Source organism: Aphelocoma coerulescens, chromosome 5, assembly GCF_041296385.1.
Source record: "Aphelocoma coerulescens isolate FSJ_1873_10779 chromosome 5, UR_Acoe_1.0, whole genome shotgun sequence".
Lineage (NCBI taxonomy): Eukaryota > Metazoa > Chordata > Aves > Passeriformes > Corvidae > Aphelocoma > Aphelocoma coerulescens.
In genome coordinates, this window is record NC_091019.1 from 40,436,407 (window position 1) to 40,460,398 (window position 23,992).

Sequence of the window (23,992 nt, forward strand, 5' to 3'; positions counted from 1 at the left end):
CCAAAAAAATCCCCAAAAACCTGGGAATTTCAGGTGCCCTTTTACTGCTTTCTTGTATGTATTTTCAAAGAAACATACAAGGAAATGTAGGAAATTTCAGCACCAGGTCAAGAAGAAGAGAGAGGAGGGAGAGACAAAGAGCTAACGTTAATTCCCCTGGAGACTTTCCTTAGCAGAAACACTGGTTTCTGCTGATATGTTTCACTGATTAAATACTTCATGAAGAGGATTAAGAAGAACTCATGAAACCAGAGCCCAGTCTTTCAATGCATACACACACATACTTGAATTTGTCACTGCTTGGTCTCACAAATTTAAACCAAATTACCCTTGGCATCAAAACTGACAAGTGGTTTTCATCCAAAATTAATATACAGCCATAAAAAAGCCAAGTATTTTACAGTGTTATGTTACATTGGTCAGCACTAGGGAAATTTGAAGCCAAGCACAGAGAAGATGGGACCAAAAGTGATGTTTGGCAGCAGTTTGCAAGAACAAGCCACAGGAGAAAGTCATCACAAGACCACAGCTCGGAGCACATGGAAAATAATACCAGGCCAGAGAGGAGAAGGTCCAAAATTTTAAGGCCTTTAAATCAAGCAGAACTGTAACTCTTAACACCAAATTTTATCATGTGAAAAACACAGCAAATAAATCTCACGGTTGAGTACTCATATGCTTTATTGTATATTCTATGGTATAAAGGGATTCAGTTTCCCTCATAGATCTTCCTTTTTAAATAAAAATATGTACATATTTGTATCACATGCTTATCCCAAACAGCAAAAAGCAATGAAAAATCTGACTATGAGCAACAAAAAATAACAGATGATTGAAGAACCATCCACTTCCTCTAGTTATTGCTGAAGATTTCAGACTAGGACAACTTTCACTTACATCATATTTTTGTATGCAGTTATTCTGCTTAGAAACATGATTCTGAAATCATAGATGTCAAAACAAGACACTTTTCTTTCAGTCTTTCCTCTTAATAGTGCTCTGGATGAAGAAATTTGCCATAGGAAAGGTATGTGTCTATTCTCTCACTGAAAATTTGGTAGCATTTATGCAGGTACTCGTTAAAGATGCAATCCAAGTGCATCTCCACATATTGCATGCTCCACATATGTAGGTCGTGCAGTGTTCTCACAGTGTTTCAGGCTGTACTAAAGAACAAATATCATACAGCTCAAACAGCTACTTCCATTTGTGTTGCAAAACAAAGGGGTTGTATTTTGATGTTTTGTGAACAATGATGCTCAAACAAAGTACTTGTTTACTCCCACAGGAACAGTTCCAAATGACTGGATTTCCTACCAGAATGCGTATCAAATATTATTGATTTCCAAGTTTTGGAGGAATTACCAGGTATCTGAAAGAGCAATAAAGCTTAAAGGCAACAAAGACCTAAGCGAAATCTATCAGAATCCTTGCTCTGGGCTTCCTGGGTTTAAAAATATTCACTCAAAGAATGCGACCACCCACAATCCTCATACATAACAGTGACAATGATAAGAACTACAACACAATATACATTTGCTGAAGTGTGAAGGAAATGACAAGACAATGTCTTCTAAGAATGCTGAATGATTTCTGTGAAGTTTTGAGGACAAAGCTTGACATAATTAGAGAAAAATACCCTAAACAAAGTGCCTGAAAATCCAATAGCTGTTTTAGCAATGTAAAATGTTAAAGACATTTTAAAAAAACTTGGGAAGACATTCCTTCATTGTGTTAAAAAGTACATACACTTTGTTTTCATGTTTCTTATCATCACTTTAATTTTTATCTCCACATGAGAAGAATTATTCCAGGAAACCAAGAAACAGCAATATTAATTTACTGAGAAATATTAACAGCCATTTCCTGAGCTCCACAGCGGGCAGTACTGGCACACTCTGACCCCTCTGGCCCTCACAACTCTTGAATATTATTTAGGTTCATTTCTGAAAGCTTCAGTCAAAAGATAAACTTGTCTCCATTATAGGGACCTCAGAACATCATTTTGTTTACAGTCAACCTGGCAAACTGAATATAAATAATTAACCAATGCTTCTAATAGTTGGAAAAACAGTACTATATCAGTTAGTGACAAATTGAGTTTAAAACATTATCTTTTTCCCCAAAACTGGACTAAGTAAACTTCAAAAAGCAATAACTATATTCAGTCTGAATAAAAATGCAGAGAATGCTTCGGGTTTATTTCTTTGCAGATTTGAAACCTGGTGTGATAGCAAGGCAAGTGCATGAAAACCACAGAAGTATAAACATCCACCTATAGCAATAATTTCAATATATGTCTGAACATAGCTTTAGTCCTGAGAATGTTGTCGATTATATTGTTTATCTAATATAGACAAAATATACTAAATACAAACTAAATATGATGACATGGTGGGGTTTGTTTGTTTGGGGTTTTTTTGTCACAATGCCAGAAGTTTCAGGAAATCAAATTATTTGGTAAAATGTTAAATTGACTTACACTAGGTGATATATATGCATATGGATTATCCAAAGTGCAGGTTGATTTTAGCTACCAATTCTCTGTTAAGGTGAATGCTGAATCCAGCCTAGCTCAGCATTAAATTAAGCCACCAGGAATTTTTGTTGAACATGTACTGTAATCCCAGAAAAGTATACATATTTTTCCTGAAAATCACTATAGCTTTTATTATAATTAGACTTCAACTGCACTGAAACACTGACACGGAAATTTAGCAGCAGCAGCAGCAGAAGCCCTCACAGATGCAAACTCTGCAGGAGACTTGTTTGGCAGATCAGAGATCGCTATCCGGGCACAAATCACTGACATACCTCACTGCAACGGTTCTTTCTCTAGGTATTTTACATGGCTGCTCCCCAAAGAAAACTCCAAAGCAGCTCCAAAAATGCAACTGCCTAGAGGTTTCAAGCCTTTTTGGTCTGCACTGTAGATACAGATATACTGTGTGTCTTTTTAAAGATTCTGCTAGCTGAACCCAGTAAAAACCATAAAGGTAAAAGCTGAATGAAACAAACATCCCACAACCTGAAAATGTTTTTGTTAGAAGGTGTTTTTAATCTCCTGCCTCATTAGGATGTTCTGAATCTTAAAACAGATCATCCTGCATTAATAACGTTTTTGATGTGTTGGCATACAACATCATGAACTAGTCAGTAAGTCAGCTACTTTACTGACTACAAAAAAATCCTATGTTCAATAATCAAGCACAAGTTTCCGATGTATGGCTAGACTTAGTGTAACATTAAACTGGCTTCTTCTCCCCACTGCCTTTTCATTGTGTCAAACCATGAGGAAAAGAAATCCAAGCTCCATTCAGCAGACAACCAGAAGTAATCTAACTTCTGGGTCTCAATTGTTATTTCATACATGAATTGAGAATATTACACATCATGTAGCAAAACACTAAAGCATACAATATAGCTTGACTGTTTCTGAAGACAGGGAAAATATTTCCGGCATTTGATACCAAAATAAATGTACAGTTCATGGTCACAACTGCAAACACCTACTCTTACTAAATCAAACCCCAAACTCAAAGAAACACTACAAATAATGAATCCAAAATTCAAAATGTATCAAATTTCACTTACAGAAGCACGAAGTACAGAGCTGGACTCACCTTAACTTTTATCTGCCTTCCTCATCTCCTATCATCCTTCTACCCATATCTCAATAAATTTTACTCTTAACTAAACTTACAACACCTATTACTCTTTCCCGCATTCAAAAATGTCAACGCTAATATAACTTTACAGGTCTTGCACCCCTGTGCAAGGTTTTGCCAGTTATATGGTGTAAACTTAATCATTATCCTACCCAGACAACCAATAATTCAAACTGCGAAAGCTTACAGTAACATTTCCAGATATCAGAATGACCAATATTGCCACCCCTCCCCAAATATTCTTAAGTACCAAAATTTATAAGAAAATATAAAATCAGACCCCAAAATCATGGAACCTCGGTAAAAGTGAATGCCAAACCCTTGCCTGCAGCCTCAGAATCCGTATCGCCCGCACCAGGCAAACACGCTCGCCCACCCCGAGCCCGGCGGCACGGCCGCTCCGCCGCCGCTCCCCGTGACACCCGGGCGGCGCCCGGCTTGCGGCCCCCCCTTCCCTCCCTCACGGGGCTGAGACCTGCCCCGCAGCCCCGGGGAACGGGATGCGACGGCACGGGCTGGGCTGGGCTGAGGGAGCCCGGGAGCCGCCCGGCCGCCAGCTTTAGAGCCGGCTGTGTGTCTGTGTCACCCACCGACCCACCCGGCAGCTGCGGGGGTGATCCAGCACTTTCCGGGCGCAGGCCTCGGGCAGGCACAGCCCCGCACGACTCCCGGCTCCGCTCGGCCCTGCTGCCCCTTCACACACCCCCTGCTGTCCCTGGCCTCCCTCAGCCCGCGGTACCTGCCAGCCGCAGCGCTCCCGCGCCGCTCTACGGGCTCGGCCCCGTCCGCCCGCCCTCCTCCGGCGCGGGGGGGCGGCGGGTCCTGCACCCGAGCTGCCGCCACTGCCGCCGCCCGCCGGCGGGGAGGGGGCAGGAAAAGGAGGAGGGCGACTCCGGTGCTCAGGACTGTGCAATCGGGCCCGGAGCCATCGAGCGCCCGCGGCGGCCGGGAGGAGGGCGGGAGCGGCCCGGGGAGCGCGGAGCCCGGGGCGAGGTGTCCCGGTGCCGGAGGGGACAGAGTCACCGCCCCGGGGCGCTCCGAGGCTCCGTGGCCGCCGGGGCGATGAGCGGCTCTGCGCTAGGGGGGCACAGCCGGGGGCTCGCGCTCAGCGCTCTCTCACCAAAACCAGCAACAAAAGATCCCCCTCGGTGATGCTTTGTGAAGGTAGCTCAGCTGGCACTGCTGGGATTTGTACCTGGCTGTGATCAGAGTCTGCCATGGCTTCTGGTTTCCACTCCACCCCTCAGGCATCCACGTCCGTACTTCCCTGGGAGGGCCCCTGGGCACTGCACAGGACAGTAAGAGGAACACGCCCTTTATATTAAGCGTTCGTCAAACCCAACGTTTGCAAAAGTTGTTACTCTTGGGTTTCATCAGTGTAAGCTGTGATCCCAAATCGATATGGGATCCCAAGTCAAGGAGTAATTCTGTGTCTTACAGACAAGGTTAACTGAAGCTCCAGGAATTTCACCTCGTTCCTCCTGCTGCATAGGTGGTCCAGCTGTAAGTGGTTGCTTTGTCACTGGGAATTACTTCCACCCTTCCAAATTTGCACTAGCGAACTCACTGGTCATCAGAAAATACCCACTGGAGGGATTTTCTTTAATGTATTCTGTGATCAGTTTAAGTTCTATCTTAATGAGAGGAAAGTATATGTCTCTCAATCATTCTTTAGTTTTAAAATAAACAAATAATAATCTTATTGTAGTTTTCCAGCTGATGCCCAGCCATGTTTGGAATCCAGGACCCAGATTTCTCTCCACAAGCTGTGTTTTCTGGGAGTATCTTCTTTTAACTGGTGCAAACAGAATCTCAGAATCGTTAAGATTGGAAAAGACCTCTAAGATTGAGTCCAACCTTTGACTGATCACCACAATGTCAACTGGACCACAGCACTAAGTACCATGTCCAGTCATTTCTTGAACACCTCCAGTGATGGTGACTCCACCTCCTCCCTGAGCAGCCCATTCCAATGTTTAATGACCCTTTCCATAAAGAGATTCTTCCTGGTGTCCAGCCTGAACCCCCCATGGCACAGCTTGAGGCTATGTCCTCTTGTGCTATCACTGGTGGTGCTACCACTGGTATGCCTGGGAGAAGAGCCCAACCCCCACCTGGCTCCAACCTTCCTGCAGGTAGCTGTACAGAGGGAACCATTGTGGTGAGGAAATAATGCCTGGGACACATAAACATAGGAGCCAAAATTGTTTCTAAACCTTGCATAAGCTTGTACATTCAACTTCACGTAGGTTCAGTATGTAAAGTTTACATGCAGGGGATCCTCTGTGAACATCTGTACTCAGTCATGCAGATGATGCTGCTGAGAAGTATTTCAAAGAGTACATGCAAGGCTGCCTGATTAGATTGTGCTGTAGATGCCATGAGCACCAGGCTGCGTTACCATATATGGACACTGCTTTCATTTTTACTAAACTGACTGTGATAAAAAACATGAGCACTGATGCAATGACCTTTTAAAAGAAATTCTGGCAATGGATGTGGTAGTGAAGAATATGCCTCACACCTGAAGCAGGAAATTATTTACATTTTATATTTCACAGAAATCAACTTTACAAACTTGTACTGATGTAAAAGTGTCAACCTGTTTTCAAAAATGACATACATTCCCAGGAAAGAGTTATTTGCTAAGTTAACCTCATCTTGATCAGGGGCTGAGTTGCTGCTACTAAGACAGTGATTTGCAATTCACTTGTGAGAAAGGTCAGCTGAACAATTTCTATTCAAAGACTGTTGATGTTACGACTTTTTCCATAAGGAACTCCAGAAAAACAAGGGCTCTCTGACAGTCCGGAGGTACCAGAAACACCTGGAAATATTTGTGAAGGATTGATCATGTTTAACTCAGAAACAAATAAACAACCCCAAATTTAGAATAATTTTTGGAAGATTATTGCTGCTATTATCATTATTATACCTATTATTCACTCTGTTATGGTAGCAGGCAGAGACCCACTCAAAATTAGTATCTCATAATGCTGAGTGTTACATGAACACAGGGCAAGACAAAACATCATCCATTAAGAAGTAAAGACTTGCTCAGTTTTTCCCAAGAATTATCTTGTTCAGCCCCCCAGGACACATGATATCAGATCTAAGTCATGCTTTGTTAATGCTAAACCGATATGAATCAACTGGAATAACAAGGTATATTGATGCAGGATGCTCCTTCCATCTCTGGGTACATCAGCTTTAGGGTTGCTTTGTGCCAGCAGTGCTTACATAAGGGCAAGAGTCTGTCTTCACTGGATTTATAGCTAACCTTGATTTTTACTATTATTTTTCCCTAAATTGGTCAACAAACTGTTAACCATGCACTGATTCAAATTAGTGTCTACTTTAGCAGTTATGCATGCCATTCTTTTATTTTTCCCCTTTCAGTCTGAAATAAAAAAAGAAATTGTTGTGCAAATTTATAGTGATTTGTTCTAAACCAGAAAACAATAGGACAGTTAGATGCGTTCACCATGTATTAATTCAATTTTCCCTTTCCCCATTAGTCCTGACTGTACTTCAATAACAAATTACTTAATAAAATAAGCAACTAGCAAATAATTGAAATGCACAAACCTACTGATCAGTCTTCTCATTAGTCTATTTTGGTAAAGTGGGTTGACTGATTTAGAGCATGAGTCGGTTCTGCCATAAAAATTCCAGACATAGTAGAATATCTATACAGTCACATATGCCTCTGAGCTAAACATTTTCATTCTTTCAGCTTTATAATCCTCAGTGACTCCAGAGGAAGAAAAAAGAATGTATGCCTTTGAATTCAGTGGGACTGTCCACGCATGAGTAAGAATCACAGGACTAGGGGCCTAATTTGAATCAAATGTTACATCACCAAATAATTACATAGCAAACAAAACCAAATTCCATTATATTTTATAATCACTAGGAAGGGATGTCTTTAGATTAAATACAAGATTAACCATTTCATTTTACTCTTTGGAGGCATGTAGAACCCAATACATTTTGGTCTGTCCTAGCTTTTGCAAAGCTATAGGTACCAATCTTTCTTTTTTTACACATTGAGTATCAAATAATGTATAGTTTTATGCTACAATACTGCTAGGCTTCTTCTTATTCCCAACACAGTTCCTTTTTGTGCTATCACAAAATGCAAGGCCTGAATTCCTGCCAAGCAATTACACAGTCCTGCTGTTATTTTAAATCCTAAAACACAAATAAAAGTATTATGCAGGCCTAGATAATGTTAGATACAACTACCAACATGGAAGCAGGAAATAAGAAAGTTACATCTAGGGAAGGATTGCCAGCTAAATACTAAGGCCTCCCAAAAACCTTTTACATTCACTGTTAATCCAAAACTTTCATTGCCAGTCTCTTTTCTAATGGAGCACATATGAATAGCATTAAGCTCCTTTCTTGCACATTTTTAACACATACTGATGTAATAGGGCATCTATTGTGGCACTTACACCAGTAAATACAATTAAAGTGAATGGAAAACAATTTTAAATTCAGAGTAATGAGATACATATGAACAAGAACAGTAAGACAGGAATGCCATTTATTTGCTTTCCCATGCTGTCTGGATCACTCCTACTTTAGAAATACGATGAGGTGTTATTTGTACCGATACCACACTGTGCATTGAGGTACTCAAAGTGCTCTGTGAACATTATTAGTTCAAGTCACATTTTGAGGCAGAGGCTAAAGTAGGAGGTAGAGAAAGGCAACTTCCTGTAGCTCCAACAAAGGTGAAGATAGGCGAAAGTTTTCTGATGGAAAAAGAGGATCAGAGGTGATTTTTTGCTTTTAGTGAAAGGGGAAAACCCCAGTGGTTTTAAACCTCTTTTCCCCCCGTTTTCACACTTTCTTTGTATCACAGATGGAAAAAGTGGAGCAGAAAATTGCTTTGCCCAAAGCCACACACTGGCAGTAATTGAACTAGAAGACAGCATTGGTTTAAATAGAAAATACGCAATACATTGGTGGTTATTTGGGCTATTCTAACTGTTGGTTCTTTCTCTTGTTCACATACACCATTTACTTTTCAACTGTATTTGCACAGCACTTCTGGTAACAGAACCTTGGGGGGATTCCCAAACTGTGAGTTGCTTTCAAGGAGCTTCAAGAAAATAAGAAGGAATAAATAGGAAGTATCAAATTCACCAAATTCTTGAGAGGGTGTCTCAAATTTTGGGTGCTGTTTTCCCAAGATTAAGAAGGAAGCTCTGCTTTCTGTTCTTGTCCAGCAATTGTGACTCTGATGTCTAGAATAAAGCAGCTGGTGGATCTCCCAGACAATCCAGTTGTGTCCCACTGTGCTGTGCAAAACATTAAACAGAGTGACAGTCATTGTTTTGTTCAATGTATGGTCTTAAGGACCAAGACACTGAAAACAAAAATAGATAGCCATTTATTAGATGAGACTTAAGATGCAAAGAAGTTAAGAAATAAAGTCAGTCACAACAGACGTTGGTGGCAGACCTCAGGTAATGCCTGTGCATTTGTGGAGACCATTCTAGCCCTCTGTGGCATTCTGGTACTCCAGCTTCAAAAAAAACCCCCAATGTGTTTGAAGGAATCCATATAGAAGACAGTAATAGAAACTAAAAGCAAAAAATAATGGAAGCTTAAAAGATTCATCCCTCCTTCTCCAAAAAAGCTGTTTTTATACCAGAGGTGAGATTGAGGTTGAGCAGATCATACTTTTAAATCCAAGCAGATGTGGAATTTTGCTCTCAAAGAGGAGCTAAAGAGCAGTCGTTGCATTGAGTCACAATGAAGAACTTTTGTGGAGCTTTTGTGGTAAATGAGATCAGACACCACAGATGCATTAAAAGATCTGGTGAAAAGCACCACAAAGGCTGGCTAATATCCAGCAGCCCATCAAATGGCTGCCATTTCAACATGGGGGAGCAACTGTCTGCAGAAACTGTTATGTGCAAAATCTTGTTATGGGCAAAAAAAAATCCACTCGATGTTTAGAGTCACGCCAAATTTATTTTAATTGCAACCTTAGCAATTTAATCAAAGAATTATTATCAGTCCAAATCTAATTATTACAGATTAAACAAATGAAAGAGAAATAAAGAAATTGTATAGAAAGTCTCAATAATACTACAGTAAAAATTGTTACGCAAGCACTATTTAGCACCTACCCTTACCCCATTTCCTGGTGTTGTGCTTGCCCTTTCACTTCCTTGTGGCTTCCACCTGGTAGAGGGAGCACAGTGGATCATCAGCAGTCCTGTGCCTGCAGGAGTATGATGTTAGTGTTTATGATTTCTTCTTCTTTCTCTCCTTTTTTTGGAAATAGCTCTCAACTGGGGCTCTTTTGTACATTTTCTAATAAAGTTCTACTCTTTGCTTTTTCTTCACCGGCTTGCAACTATGTATTTTTCTTTTTGTTCATCTTAAGTGTTTTGCTTTTTGTTTATATCATATACTCATTCTTTCTTCTCTTTTTTATCCCTAAGAATAGTTTTGCCCAGCTCCAGGTTTGTATTTCTTTAACTGACCATTGGCAAGTTGTTTATAGCCTTGGGAGTCTCCAGTGCCAGCACGTGCCCCATCTCTTACTATCCCATGCCTCTGCTTTACACTACAGTGTCTTCACTTCTCAAGGTTGCTACTGTTTCAATAGGCCTGTATTTCTGTACCCTGTAACACTGGGTTCGTCCTAAATATATCATTCTACACAGAATAACTACTAATTATTAATATCTACATAACAACTGTGGTTACACATAGAAGTAAAACAAATTTGCCATAGTCTCCTATCCTTAGAAAAAAATTTGTTACAGCCAAATCAAATAAAACTGAAGCTCTGGGGAAAGTTCCTGTGATAAGCCTCCATGCTGCGGCTCTTGTAACACTTGGGACAATGCCTGGGGACTGTCACTAGCAGTAGCAATACAGTTGCAAGTATTACTGGGCTACATTCTGTTTATTAACTTCCAGTTCTGGATTAATATTTGTATGTTGTAAATTCGTATGTTGCATACTCTATGTAGCAGCAGAGGTAAAAATTTCCAGAAAGGGCATGGGAAGGAAGCAGTAATTCTGCTGACTAGAAAAGAGGCTATTGCACCTGAACTCATTAGAGAGTGTTTATGAGCCCAGTTCATAGTCCACATACGCTCAGCTTCAACACACTGGGTGTGTACGCTGCAAAAAAGGTCGCAAAAACCTGATTTTGCAATTCCTGTGGGGCAGTTGAATTGGAGACATAATAGCATAAGTACGACTCCTGACTTCATAGGTTATTTCAAGGAAGTGAGGAATATTAAGCATCTTCTAATAGATATTCTCTAAGTATAGAACAGGACAATTATTTGAGTTTTTGTCTAGTCATAGAACAGAAACTATTTAAAGCAGAGTCAGGTCATCTGTTTAAAGCACATATTCATGGTCGAAGGGAATAAGCATTTGGCTTTGAAAAAGTAATTTTAATCAATTTTTTTACCAGTATGGTCCAGCATGTTATTCAGAAATGGCTTCCTTCAGTAAATGGATTGTGAATCAATAGTAGATATAAATAAAGTAGTACAAAGGGCACAGCATTCAACAAGCTGCCAACCCCTGGAGCAGAAGATGGCAGTATCAAGATGGATACGCAAATAAATCAGAAGTGGGCAGATAATACACAAATATCCACCTTTTTGCAGAAATTTCAGAGTTCCGTCTGGTCCTAAGAACCACTGAAATGTATATTAGATTTTATGTGATTTATATGACAGACCACTGTGAGATGGTGTTTGGTTTGAAGTCTGTTTTTCACTAAACATTTTCAAGCCTATCCCTCTTAGAAATCACAGAGTTCTTTCAATACAGAGAATGAATTGCCAGGCTGCCAAAGATCTTTCTGGAGACAGGAAATAAATTAAAAACCGCAGACTTTGTATTATACCTCAAAGGATCAATTCTTGAGATATACTAAATACCCACAATTCCTGTAAGGTCTGTGAAAAGTGGGATTATTCGGCACTTTTTAGGATTTGACCTCCAACAAGAAAGAGGAATTAAAATGTTTTTTCAAGCACACAGATCATAATGAATTTGTATTAGTCATTTGCATCAGGACAATATTATTTAAATGTCTCTAGTAGGAACTTTGAACATGACTCATATTGTGTCTATCATAACTGTTAATTATTAATGAATAAATATGTCATTTGGGTCCTAATAGCTAGTATTTCCAGGCGTGTGTAAATGGTTGTTTTCAACTGTGAGAATATCAGTTGCCAGGAATTCAATATCCTTATTTCTTTCCTAATTATTAACCATATATTATGCTAACCTGAAAAAAATCTCATTACTCTCTTGTCGAAACTGTAAGCTTCGTATCTGTTTAAAAAAAAAGGGATTCTCATGGCATAGTTTGAGCCTGAAGATTACACATTCAATGTTTTTTACAAAATAAAGATAAGGACAGAGTATTTGTAACTACTGGCCTACAATTTAGGATTGTGCAAGATGCCATCCTCACTAACTGTAGGGCTTTACATATCATCCAGAATAATTTCTTATTCAAATGGCAAATCTGGATAACTGCTGCAAACCATATAAATGTCTGATTTCACTTTGAACCCTTCTAAACCATAATGCTGCATTAAAAAGAGAAACTTGATTCACAGGATGAATACATTTGAATCAGTTTTGAATTTGCCACATTTTAATATAGCTGTTCTGTTCTTACTGCCTTTCAAGACAGAATTTCCCATTATATCTTCTTAACACCGTTAATAATGTTTATAACAGAACTGCATAGGGGGTCAGCTAGGAAGGGGGCCCCAAATGTACCAATACTGTCTATAAAAGGAAAGCTAGTCTCTGCCTAGAAGCTTCAATGGACAAAAAGCTGGAAAGAAGCAATAGGGGCAGAGGGAACAATGAGATGGCAGCATACATTGTACCATCTTTATTTTTGTTTTCATTTGAATGTTTCTGTTCTTTTCCTGAGGCTCTGTTATGAAAGAATTGAGTAGACAGCAAGACCACAGTAACAAGGACATAGACCAAGCTATAGCAGGCAGCCTATCAAAACACATCAGAGATTTCAGAATGCAAATTTCAAGCAAGCAATTCAGTGATACTGCTGGTTTCTAGATATGCCTCACTTATTCTTCCCTGCACAGCCCATGATCAATCCTGTACTACCTTATGTCTCCCACCCTTACACACTCTGATTGAGGGGGATGGACTTTCTTATTTATTACCTACTCTCTAACAGGCTAAAATTTCAGTGAATTTATTTCCAATATATTAGTTAGTTATAAAGCATTCTCATTTTATAGATAGAAAACATAAAGGCAAAAATTGACATAAGTACATTAAAGTAGTCTTTTTTATCTATAAACCACTTTTTCAAGCTATACATGCAATACTTCTTTCATTATTTTTTAGTAAAAAATGATTGCATTATCCCATATTTGTTGATAAACATTTTGAATTCTTGGATCAATATTAACAATTATTTTGAGCACACTTCAGATGCATATGAACAAAAAGCACATACTCATTATAGCAAGGCAGTCTCTGGAATCCTTCTATTCACCGGGACTGGCAAAACCAGCACAGATGAGTGAAAGCCTTTTTCAAACTATCTCCCAAGGCAATCAAGCACTTTAATACTTAGGAGAAGAAAAAACCAAACAAAAGACACCAGTACTGTGTTCAGGATACAATTTATTTTTTCAAAAGTCAATCAGATGAGTGTAAGGTCCATTTGTATCCAGTTTTAACACCTGCCTGTTTCCATATGTGCCATGCTTGACAAGAACACCGGCTTCCACACATTTGGCATTGGCAGCCAGTTCTTTTTCACACAAAGTCACAAACTGAGAGTAAAGTTCCAACCCTTTTTCTTTTTCAATGTTTGCATGGTACTGCATCCTTCTTCCCTTTGGTTTACCACCTAGGGTAGCTTGTGGTACGATGAGTACGTCTCCTGGTAAATCAAGAACAGAAACAAACTCGCCGTTTTCATTTTCACTTAATTTAACATTCAACAGTGTATTGACTGCAAAAAAAAAATAAAATAAGAGTTAGTATAACTGAAGTTATACAGTTATCAGGACATCATAAACAAGATCCAACAAATATTTTGGTATGTGACAAACTACTGAGTAAAATAAACTGTTTACTGTTAAACTGAAACATGGACAATCAATAACTACTTAACCAACTAATATGTCTGAGTATTGTGAAGAATGTGAAGGATATTAATACCATATGTCTAAAGTTCTATTTTTAGGGGAAGTGATTGGTTATCTAAAATCGATTCTAGTTGGATACCCCCAGAAGAAACCAGGATGCAATTAGTGAGCCTTCCTTGATTGTTTGGTACTCAAATAGGCAGCATTTACCCAACACTCCACATTGTGGGATGCACCATCCTCAGTGCACTTTGGAGAGCGTTTTGCCCTTTTTGTTCTGCTTGCAGTAGTTTGCAGCAGGACCCAGCACTGATGTGAGCTGAAGGCACAGCTCCACAGTTTGGTCTCAAGTAGAGTAAGTGTCCTTCAGTGCTCCACTTCGAGACATGCAGCTACCAGTTTGTCACTTGAGACAGGAGGTGGGCAGGAAAGTCAGATGCAATTTGGCTTATAAGCCAGAACATATAAACTTGCAAATGAAATCAATGCATTTACTAACATTAGATTTTCTAATGTTTCTATAAGAAATCAAATCATTACCCCAACTCCGTAAAAGCTGGGAGGATACTAGTCATGCCTCCAAACCCATAAATGTTTAATGTTGTTAGAAGTAAAAAGAGCTGAGCTGTGATTCAGGAACCAAAACCACACACTTAAACAGATCCAAAATATATTTAGGAAACAATATTCTCTAAGGCACTCAAGGAGGATGGTCCTAGAGGAATCTCCTCATAGGAAACAGATCTTTCTTTTTCTGGCCTGTTTTAGCTGCCACATGACTGAAAATGTAATTATTCTCAAGTAACATTCTCATGAAACTCTCACAAGCACAAAATAAATTTTCATATCATAGATTTAAATATTTAGCATCACAGAAGGACTGTGCCCTCCAAGACCAAGAGAGAACCCCCCTGTTGCAGTGGGGATACTGCAACACGCCTATATCAAACCAGGAGTCCCGTGGAAAAGAAATATAATATACGGACGGATTCTTGCTAGATGTTTCAGAGATGTTTATTTCCCCAGCCGCATGGCCGGGCTCTGCTGAGGGACTCTGCTGCAGTCACAGGACCCGAGCTGCTTTGCCCGCGCAGGGGAACACAAACCAACCCATGGGGAAGGAGGCTGAGCAGGGGCAGGGAAACCCCGTGCCTCCCCCCCAGGGCCCCTCTCCCAGGGCTACATGGCAGGGGGAGGAGACCCCAACATCCCCCAGGAGCTGCTCTCAGCTTTTTCAATAGCACCTGTACTTGTGCACTGCTGGTCCCAGCCAGTAGCCTGAAATAGACTTGTTACACAACATTTAGCCAAATCACTACTATCAGCCAGCCACAGAAAAGGGACACTTTTATCTGGAATATGTGGCATCACAGAATTTCCCAGGGGATCCAGTGCTACTGATGGAGGAAAGGAGGGAGAAGAAATGACATAAAAGTAAAAAAAAAAACCAAAACAGAACAAAACAACAACAACAAAAAAACCCCACCAAAAAAAAAAAAATCAAGCCAAAACAGCACTGGATGAAGACAGAAATCGCTGCTATTTGACCTTATCCACAGCATCTTTTCTGCTTCAATATAAATGTTAAAGTGCACGTGGAGAAGAAGACAAGAATTGCAGACGTTGCTGTTACCGCTTCTGAACCAGAAAACTGCACGTGCTAACAGCGTATGTAAGTACCAATGGAGTGAGATGGGAAGGACACAGTTTCATTATCCACACAACTCCCTCTACTGGCTATAATTTTAAATATCCTGCACAGACAGTGAGATCAGTGATAAAATACTTACCAAATCAAGCCATAAACTATTTGAAATTCATTTCTGTCCTGGACTGAACCTGTTGCCCAACACATGTAATATGTTAAACAGCAGGTTCAGCATTTTCTCCTTTGCTAGAATGTTGTCAGGGGATTTGGTTTTCTAGGTTGGTCATGAACAGACAGAGAAAGAGGCATGGACAACTGTCAAAAGAAACAAGACAGACCAAACTGTTCTTTCAGCCAGGTGATTGATTTAGAATGATGCCATCTCATGGCTTTCCAAATGATTACTACCTTCTGTGCCGCAACTGCTTTTCTTCCTTTTCAAACAATACAATAATTTAGATGGATTATATCATACCAATTTTTGGGACAAGATCCTCATCTGCATCTTTGAAGAAGCATATGTAGATAACAAGCCCTCTCTGGATCTACAAAAGATTACAGAAAACGATGTCAATGTTTCTCATTATCTACTATGCATGCTTATCATTAAAACTGGTATTAAAAATGACAAAACCCATAACAGACAAAGGTTCAAAGAGTAGTTTTAATTACTTAGTATAGCTTCAGACATTAAGTTTACACACCACAATGTGGAAGCTTATAAGATATATACTGATTATCTGCACAATGCTTCTATGCACAATTAGACAATTTATTAGCTCCATGTGAAGCCAAATTTAGTCGGAATGTAGAGCGTACGGTACTAACATAGACAAGGTGACGAGATGAAATTAGTATACTTAAATCCAGCATAAAAAACAATTTAAGCTTTTTTCCTATCAAATGTACAGCTAAAATATTTTTCAATGTGAATTATATTTCCAGTTATGAAACATGACAAACACCATAGGACTTGTCAAAGAACTGAATTTTGACATTGAAAGTAATCTAGTACAATTTAATTCTGAAAAAAACAGAGAGTCTCTTAATTAAACATTTAAATATGATGACCAGCAGCTGTGAAATTGTTCAGAATATTATAAAGTTGTTCAAAATACTATTTATCAGCTTGGGTAAAATCTAACTGGCAAAATGGAACTTTTCACCTGATTGGTATAGACTAAAGGATATGCCACTTCTTTAGCATTCAAAGAGACTACCTGTAAGAAATATGCATTTGAGGGAAGAACTAGGCCTATACTGAGGGGAAAGCACAAGAAAACTTTTGTGTAGCTTTTCTGCTCACTTGGTTAGTCCATGAGGAGTGCATGTGCAACAACCAACCATGCTTTACTAAGCCAAACTGATAGGCTCTGCAGCCAGCAGCAACTATGTCTCATGCACAAGTATACCTGAGTGGCTTAACGTCTTTGGGAAAAACCCCAGAGTATCCACAGGCAGACAGTACATAAAGAAACCTCCCTGCTGCTTTGCCAAGAAAAAGTACCTTTTTAATTTTGTTGGAGGAAACAAACGTCAACTTGTGAAATACCACTGAAGAGATGTTAAATAGATTGGGACAGGCAGGAGTTATTAATATCAATGTTATCAAAGCAAAAGGATAAAAAATGTGAATAGTTTCTAAAAACTATACTAAAAATTCTTTTCCTCTATTTTTTCCCCTTTTCTTTAAATGATAAAGGGTTTTGGTGAAGAAATCTTAGCTATACACATGAGATTTTGTCACTTTGTTATTGCAGAGATTATACAAAATGCTCAAGGCTGAGAAAAGCTATGCCTTCTCAACTGTTTTTCTAGTGACTAACTTCTGAAAAAAGAGAATGCTCTTTGTAGCCAAAATGTCACATGCTGAGATCTTTCAAAAGCTTTAAATGGCTCCTTTCAAAACTCATTTTGGCCAGTGCAGAATATTATACAGATTCCCAAATGACTACCATATTTCATAAACATTGTAAGAAATTTGATGGCCAGAACCTCAAATGACATTTCAAATAATCTGTTCAAAAAGGGAGAGAAATGCAGACTGCCAAACATTAGATACCCTTACATGTTTAGGTAAATATTCATTCCAGAAACAGACTGGTGTCAGGATATTAATAGGTAACAACAATGCATAAAGAACTACTAATAAAAATATTTTATCAAAATAGGCCAGATGCATTTGGTCTAGCTATTGGTCTAACCCCAGCATTAGAAATAAGTGACTCTGTGGTACAGCACACATAACAGAAAATAATTTTAATTCTGAGACTTGTGACAGTCTTTTTTTTGCACAGTCTCACAGTAGTAACGATATTCTGCTAGCAGCTCATTTAAAGACACAAAAAAATAAATAAAGTGACCCTTGCAAGTTGTAAGGTCAGACAGATAAAGTAAAATAATTCATGATTTTTCCAGCCTCTGTCCTTATTTGATGTCTGTTTTTGAATAAAATATTTATCACAAGATGAGACGTGCATATTGAAGAAAATTAGAGCAACAGAAGGTTAAATGAGAAAACAATTAATTCAGAGACATGTTAAAGCTGATAGAGGATGCTTCTATTTCTACTGCATGTTTATGGTCTTCTAGGACACTACAACCATGATGTAGTTGAAAACTATGCAACTATTTTTAAGCTGAAACTTATGGTTTCAACTATGACTGAAAAGTATGGTCCAATACGTGCAGCCATGTTTCAACTCCTTGTTAAGTCTTACTTTATTCTTTAGCTTTCTTAATTGAAGATGTAAAATTGAATGCAATTACAAGACCAAATTTAATAATAACATGTCAATCTGACCTTACATCAGTGTTCCAGGTGTCCTAAGGCTTGTGCTCATTGTCAATGTAGTGTGTAAACCTTTTGAACCAAACCAAAACCATTGCCATTGCTGCAGGTCCTCTGTAACCTATCAAAGTCTAGTTGACTACTCCTCAGATCTGTATTTAATGCACAAAAATTACAGCAAAATAACACAAATAAGAAGATCATAAATTCAACATGCTGATGTGCAAACAGCCACTGTAAGGAACCTACACAGTGAGAGGCAGGCAGTTGGACAGGAAAGCTGTGCTCTATGTGGATCTACTGTTAGCAGTAAAATGCCTACATAAATAAACCAGCAAAGCAAGATACTGTGCAACACTGGCATTTATTATACAACTGTCCCAAGTAATCATCAGATCAGGCAACCTGCATCATGAAGCCAGCCCTAAAGCCATGTAGACAGCCTTAGCAACAATGCCTCCAAATGCTGCTTTTTAGCTCTTCTGCAGGGAAAAATGAGTAACTGACTCCTTCCTCACCCTCCTTACTAAATACATTCATCTGTATTTTTTAGGATTTCATTAGCAAAACTGAAATATATTCTGCAATATATTATCTCAAGTCTACCTTTTCCTATTTTTTCCCCAGGAAATTGGAATGGATAACAAAAACAGAGATACTTTGTAATTCTTAGAAAGTCAGTGAAACTAACTTACATAAATTATTCTGTGACATTTCCATTTAAAGTTCAGATTTACTACCCTCTGGGAAGATTTCTTCATATTTTTATATTCAGTGCAGCAAAGAGAGATTACATCATCTGCCACAGGTCACAGAGCAGGTCTGTGCCTGGTACTTTGCACCTCTTTTTGCCATAGTAACCAGAAAACAAGTCAAGGGAAGTAAGATAAGGAAAAGACAGTTCTCCTTGCATAAAGTGTAGGCACTTACACTTTTTAGCTGAATATTCATTTTACATTTCTTTTCTCCACAGTTATGAAATACACCAAACCTCACCTTATTTCACCCCTACCTTTAGAAGAATAATTCCTTTTTATTTCTTCGTATTTTGCTGTATACATAAACCTTTTATGGAGGGTATATAATCAAAATTCTCCATAAACAAGACATCCTATGCCCAATAACCCTCAACAGGCCAAGCAACTCATTCATGACAACACAATGAAGGCAGAGATTAATGTATAAAGCACACTCCTAAGCTTTTTGCAGATAAAGAACATCTGCTTTGAAGTTCCTGAAGTACCTACAGGAGTCTCTTACATCTCAGAAGCTATTCAAAGCCAGCTACATAATATGCCATTTACAGTATTCTAGAAATGTCTCAAGGTGAGGGCCTACTTTTAAGTGGTCATAAAACATCAGGAACACACTGGTTGATGTAAATAATAGTTGATGAAGTCTGTATTTTTTATTTTTGTGTTTCTGCGTTGACATGCCTATATAGGGAGTAAAATTACCCTACTAGAAAATGTCAGCAGCAAAATTTCCTTCCAATGACCTCTAAAGTAGTCACACTAGAGAAAATACGTACTTCCTGTAGGCTTTTTTTCCTGCATGGTGACTAGCTCTTGTTAAAACAGATTCCTCTTTAAAAGCCCCGGGTACCTGTGAAAGATTCCTAAGTACCCATGACAAATATTAGTAAGGTTCATGTCTGAAAAAATATCTGCTGGAGACCACCCAAATCTCTTTCAGATTCCTTTAGTGCTATCTATTACTTTCCTATTGATTTTGGTTAGTATGTTAAAAACAAATTAGAGAGAGAAACTGCATAACCTCCTTGTAGCAAAGTTATTCATATTTCTCAACCACAACATGTACCTTTGAAGATAGTTTAAGAGAAAGACAGCAAAATTACATTTTTGCTTTTCTTTACTAGATCTACAATTAATTCTGTGATTAGCAGGCTAGAAATAGGTTATTTCTCCTACAGTTAATGTATGCTGGGCTAAGCAGATTTTATTATAATTAACCTTATACTGAGAGGCTAATAATGCAATACACACAGACACACTACATCTGTGAAACACAGTATCTGTGAGATGGTATCTATTTCCTTCCAGTAAAACATTCTGGCTTCCCAGCCCATGCTGCTGAAACTAGATCTGCTGGATCCACCTGCCCCTTTTGAACAAGAAGAGAGATGTTTTAAGGATAATGTAAAAGGCAAATAGTGAACTCTCTTCAGATGTGTTGAATGAATGCATAAACCTTTTAAACATGCTAGAATTTTTACTTTTTAAAATTTATGCATGTGTATTAAGCTTCTTCTGTTGTAATAGTCTTTAAAAATGACAAAAGATAAAACCAAGAAAACCCATGGGGTAAATAGTTGATAACAGCAGAAATGACTTAGTCTAGTGTAGATAACTCACAAGCAGTGACAGCTATGGCAGGGCAGTGCATTCCAAAGGGCAGCCTTCATGCTTTGGTAAAGAGCCCTGGTAAAGAGCCCTGGGCTGGATGCACAGCACATCGACCAAAGAGTCTGCAGACCTACCTACCTCTCCCAGCAGAAGACTGTGGGAGGAAAGGGGGGAAAATACAATGTTTTCCTCAAGCTATGTGGTGGTCTACACGCTAAATTTCATTTTTAGTTACTGTTCTGTAAAAAAAACAACCAAACAACTACTGCTGCCATAGTCCCATTGCCCTACCTGGCCTTTCCTCTCCGAGTTAACACTATCACACAATAAACAAAGCCGACAGCTGAGCCCACCAGCCAAGGTTGTAGTGTCTCTGTGAAAGCGTGTTTAAGAAAAGAAGGAACAACACAATTAGAAGGGAAGTGTTTAGTCGTGTAGCAGCCATGCTCCTGAAGCAACTACTGCCTGTGGAGGACTCTGTGGAGCACAGGGAGGGAGAGCAGCCGAGCGAAAACGCTGTGCGCCGACCTCGGCCTCCTGCTGCTTGTCCTACTGCCGAAGTGACTGACAGTAACCTTTGGTGATAACCAGGGGGCGAGGAGAAGGCTCTGGAGTGGAAACGAGAGACGAAGTCGGAAACGCGCCGGAAGTACAGCTCAGCCGGAAAAGGAGGAGAGGGTGTTCCCCTCAAACGCCGAAATGCCCACCCTCCCCCCCCGGCGCACGCGCGCAGAGGACAGAGCGCTTTCCCGCCGCCCGCCCCGAGCGGCCCCGCTCCGCGGGGGGAGAACGGGCGATGCCGAGGGCGGGGGGCGGCCCGCGGCCCACGTTACCTCCACCCACTGGGCCTCGGAGCCGCGCTCGGGAGGCCGCACCTGCAGCCGGGCGGAGAAACTCTGCTGCAGCACGGCCCGGGCCCGCGTCGCCGCCATGGCGGGCCCGCAGCGCTGAGGGCGGGGCCGGGTCACGCCTTTCCGGCACCGGCACCGGCTGGAGCCCGCGGGTCACGGGCGGCGGGGAGCGTGACGGGGGGAACCTTGTGCACGTGTTAAAACAGCGCTTCTGATCTGTCCTCGCTGTGGAGGGGGCTGAATACAAACTTTGGAACAGAATTAAACAAAGTATTTCTACAGCTCTATTTACCGACGCCCTGATAGCTAGCAGGAAGCGGGCTTTGGTTTCTTATTTTGATGGGAGATGAATGCTCTTTTTGTCTTCTGGTGGGGAAATGTTACATGTTTGTGATAAGAGCAATATGCTGTATAGTTTATGCACGAAAAAGAAAATCCGAATATAGCTTGTTATTTCTTTTGTTCATTACTTAGTTTGTGTTTCAGGTTGCTGAGGTCAGTCTTATCAAGTTGGAGCGTTTCTCTTCAGTGATACTGCATTGGAGCAGAGGGAACACAAAACACAGTTAAAAGGGATCTGGATAGCTAGTGATCCAAATCATTTGGGAAAAAGAAGTGCATAGTTTCGAAATGAGATCCCACTGCTAATGGGAAAAGTTAAAAGTATTGCAAGGGGTTCTTTTATTATCTTCCAGGTTTTTGGCTACATACCCTGATACTCCTTGAACAGTTCCAAAACTGGAAGAGTTGTGTCTTTCTCCCATATGTGAATTCTAACAGAAAAGTTTTGAACAATACTGCCTTCACTGAAGTCAGGATAGAATGATGCAGAATTCAGTATCTCTCTCCAAATTCATTTTATGTCCAAAGATTTTATTTTTACAATTGTATTTAAAAATAAAAAAATTAATATATAGCAGTGTGAGTAAGAAGCTGAATTTTAGTACCTGGACTCAATAATAGAGTAAGATTACCAAAGATCCCCATTGAACAGCAAGGGCCAATATGCACTTCTGAATAGTCAATGTTACACATAGGGATATATTTGGGTTCTGTTTGTCATTTTAAAAGAAGATTCTTGCTGTGTGTTCGATAAGGTTACTCTTCCCAAAGCAAACCTTCATGGAAGAACAGGAAATTGCACTACGTGGTTAGTGTATGAAGTAGCTAATTTTTGCTAGCTGTAGGGTATTGTAAAATACAAGATGTTTTTATTTAAATTCAGCTAATTTTATTGAAAATACCTTCTGTTCATTTACTTGAAAGCTATATCCCCAGACTCATTGAGAAGAGTTTAATGAAGTAGAAATCCATTTAAAATGAGAGGGTTTTCCATATATATTTGTGATATAAATTGATTGTTAAGGAAAATGAATTTTGCTACAGTCTGAGCAAATTATAATAAGCACATTATAGAGGGATATTAATATATAAGGATATTGATTGTTACTTGGTACTGTGCCATTATTTATACCAGAATATGATGGAGAACATTTATTCATGCGCAAGTTTCAATACAAATGCCTGTGAAACACTGCATAGAAAAATTAATATGACATCATTGTTTATGGATTCTTGGTGGAATTATCTTGTATTTTCCTTAGGAAGCCAAATAATTCTGTTGCACCTTGAATTTCTTCAATCTTACTGGCCTATTGTTAGATTAAAGGCCTCTCTTTTTATGCCAAAGAATGATAGTAAATTTGTTGGATAAATTTTAGGTATGGATTTGGATTTGTCTGTGGGTTTTTTATAGAAAAAAATACCTCCTGACATCTAAAGAATATAACCATGCATAAAATATATTGGTATTTCTATCAAGTACTATATAAAGCCATTCTTGTGTATGTTTTGGATTTGACAGTTGTCCCAGAGTATTTCCTGTATCTCCTCTGCTTGTTGTCACTGGATCTGAAAGTAGGTAGACATTTCTGGTTATTTTCAGATAATTTCTCTTTCAGAGGGGCAGATGGCAGTCTCACAAATTGCAGCGGTGGGAATGGTCGTGTGTCTGAATTCAGGAAGTGTTTGGGCAACGCTCTCAGGTGCATGGTGTGATTCTTGAGATGTCCTGTGCAGGGCCAGGAGTTAGACTTGAAGATCCTGATGGGTCCCTTTCAACTTAGCGTATACTGCAGTTCTGTGAATCTATGCATATTTGGAACAAATCCTTTTGTCAAGAGGTGGGTGGATGCTGGAAGCTCTGCCTGTGCAGGGACTTGGCTTTCTCCTTGTCTTTCAGTACCAAAATGATCTCAAGTGGTTGAATTCTTCTAGGCCTAGGGATGGTTTTGGGGGGGGGGTTGTTGTTATTACTATTAAGTTTGGTGTTGCATACCATTTGGTAGGGGCAGGACTTGACTGGACCTTTGAAGGGACAAGATGTATCTGGGATGTATTTCCTTTGTCTATGGCATCTGAAACATGATCGGTGGTCTTTCATGCAGCTATCACATCGACAGAGTTGCCCTTACCTGTTTTGAAGAGAAACTATACAAAGCTTCAGTGGCACTTAGATAG

General features: G+C 39.6%; 2 protein-coding genes across 13 annotated transcripts in view; both read right to left on the reverse strand.

Annotated features, from left to right (window-relative positions):
* HEATR5A (HEAT repeat containing 5A) overlaps positions 1-4,913 on the reverse strand; it is a 65,104-nt gene extending 60,191 nt beyond the window's left edge. For 7 of the 9 annotated variants that reach the window (XM_069017767.1, XM_069017763.1, XM_069017766.1 and 4 more), the window contains exon 1: positions 4,408-4,522. The gene's annotated coding sequence lies outside the window, so the exon portion shown is untranslated. Of the gene's footprint in view, positions 1-4,266; positions 4,376-4,407; positions 4,523-4,863 lie in introns of those variants that run through there. The other 2 variants (XM_069017760.1, XM_069017759.1) reach the window with 2 other exon arrangements.
* An 8,416-nt stretch (positions 4,914-13,329) lies between these two features.
* Positions 13,330-21,601, reverse strand: DTD2 (D-aminoacyl-tRNA deacylase 2). Of its 4 annotated transcripts, none has more exons than XM_069017769.1 (5): positions 21,497-21,593; positions 21,150-21,229; positions 20,913-20,994; positions 15,940-16,009; positions 13,330-13,680 (listed from the first exon to the last, which is right to left on the reverse strand). In XM_069017769.1, the coding sequence occupies exons 1-5, from the start codon at positions 21,551-21,553 to the stop codon at positions 13,355-13,357; spliced, it is 615 nt and encodes a 204-aa protein (XP_068873870.1). In that variant the 5' UTR covers positions 21,554-21,593; the 3' UTR covers positions 13,330-13,354. The 4 variants fall into 4 exon arrangements, with proteins under 4 accessions (XP_068873870.1, XP_068873869.1, XP_068873872.1 ...); XM_069017768.1 differs by having other exon boundaries at positions 21,455-21,593; XM_069017771.1 differs by lacking the exons at positions 20,913-20,994; positions 21,150-21,229 and having other exon boundaries at positions 21,497-21,601.
* Positions 21,602-23,992: the final 2,391 nt, after the last annotated feature.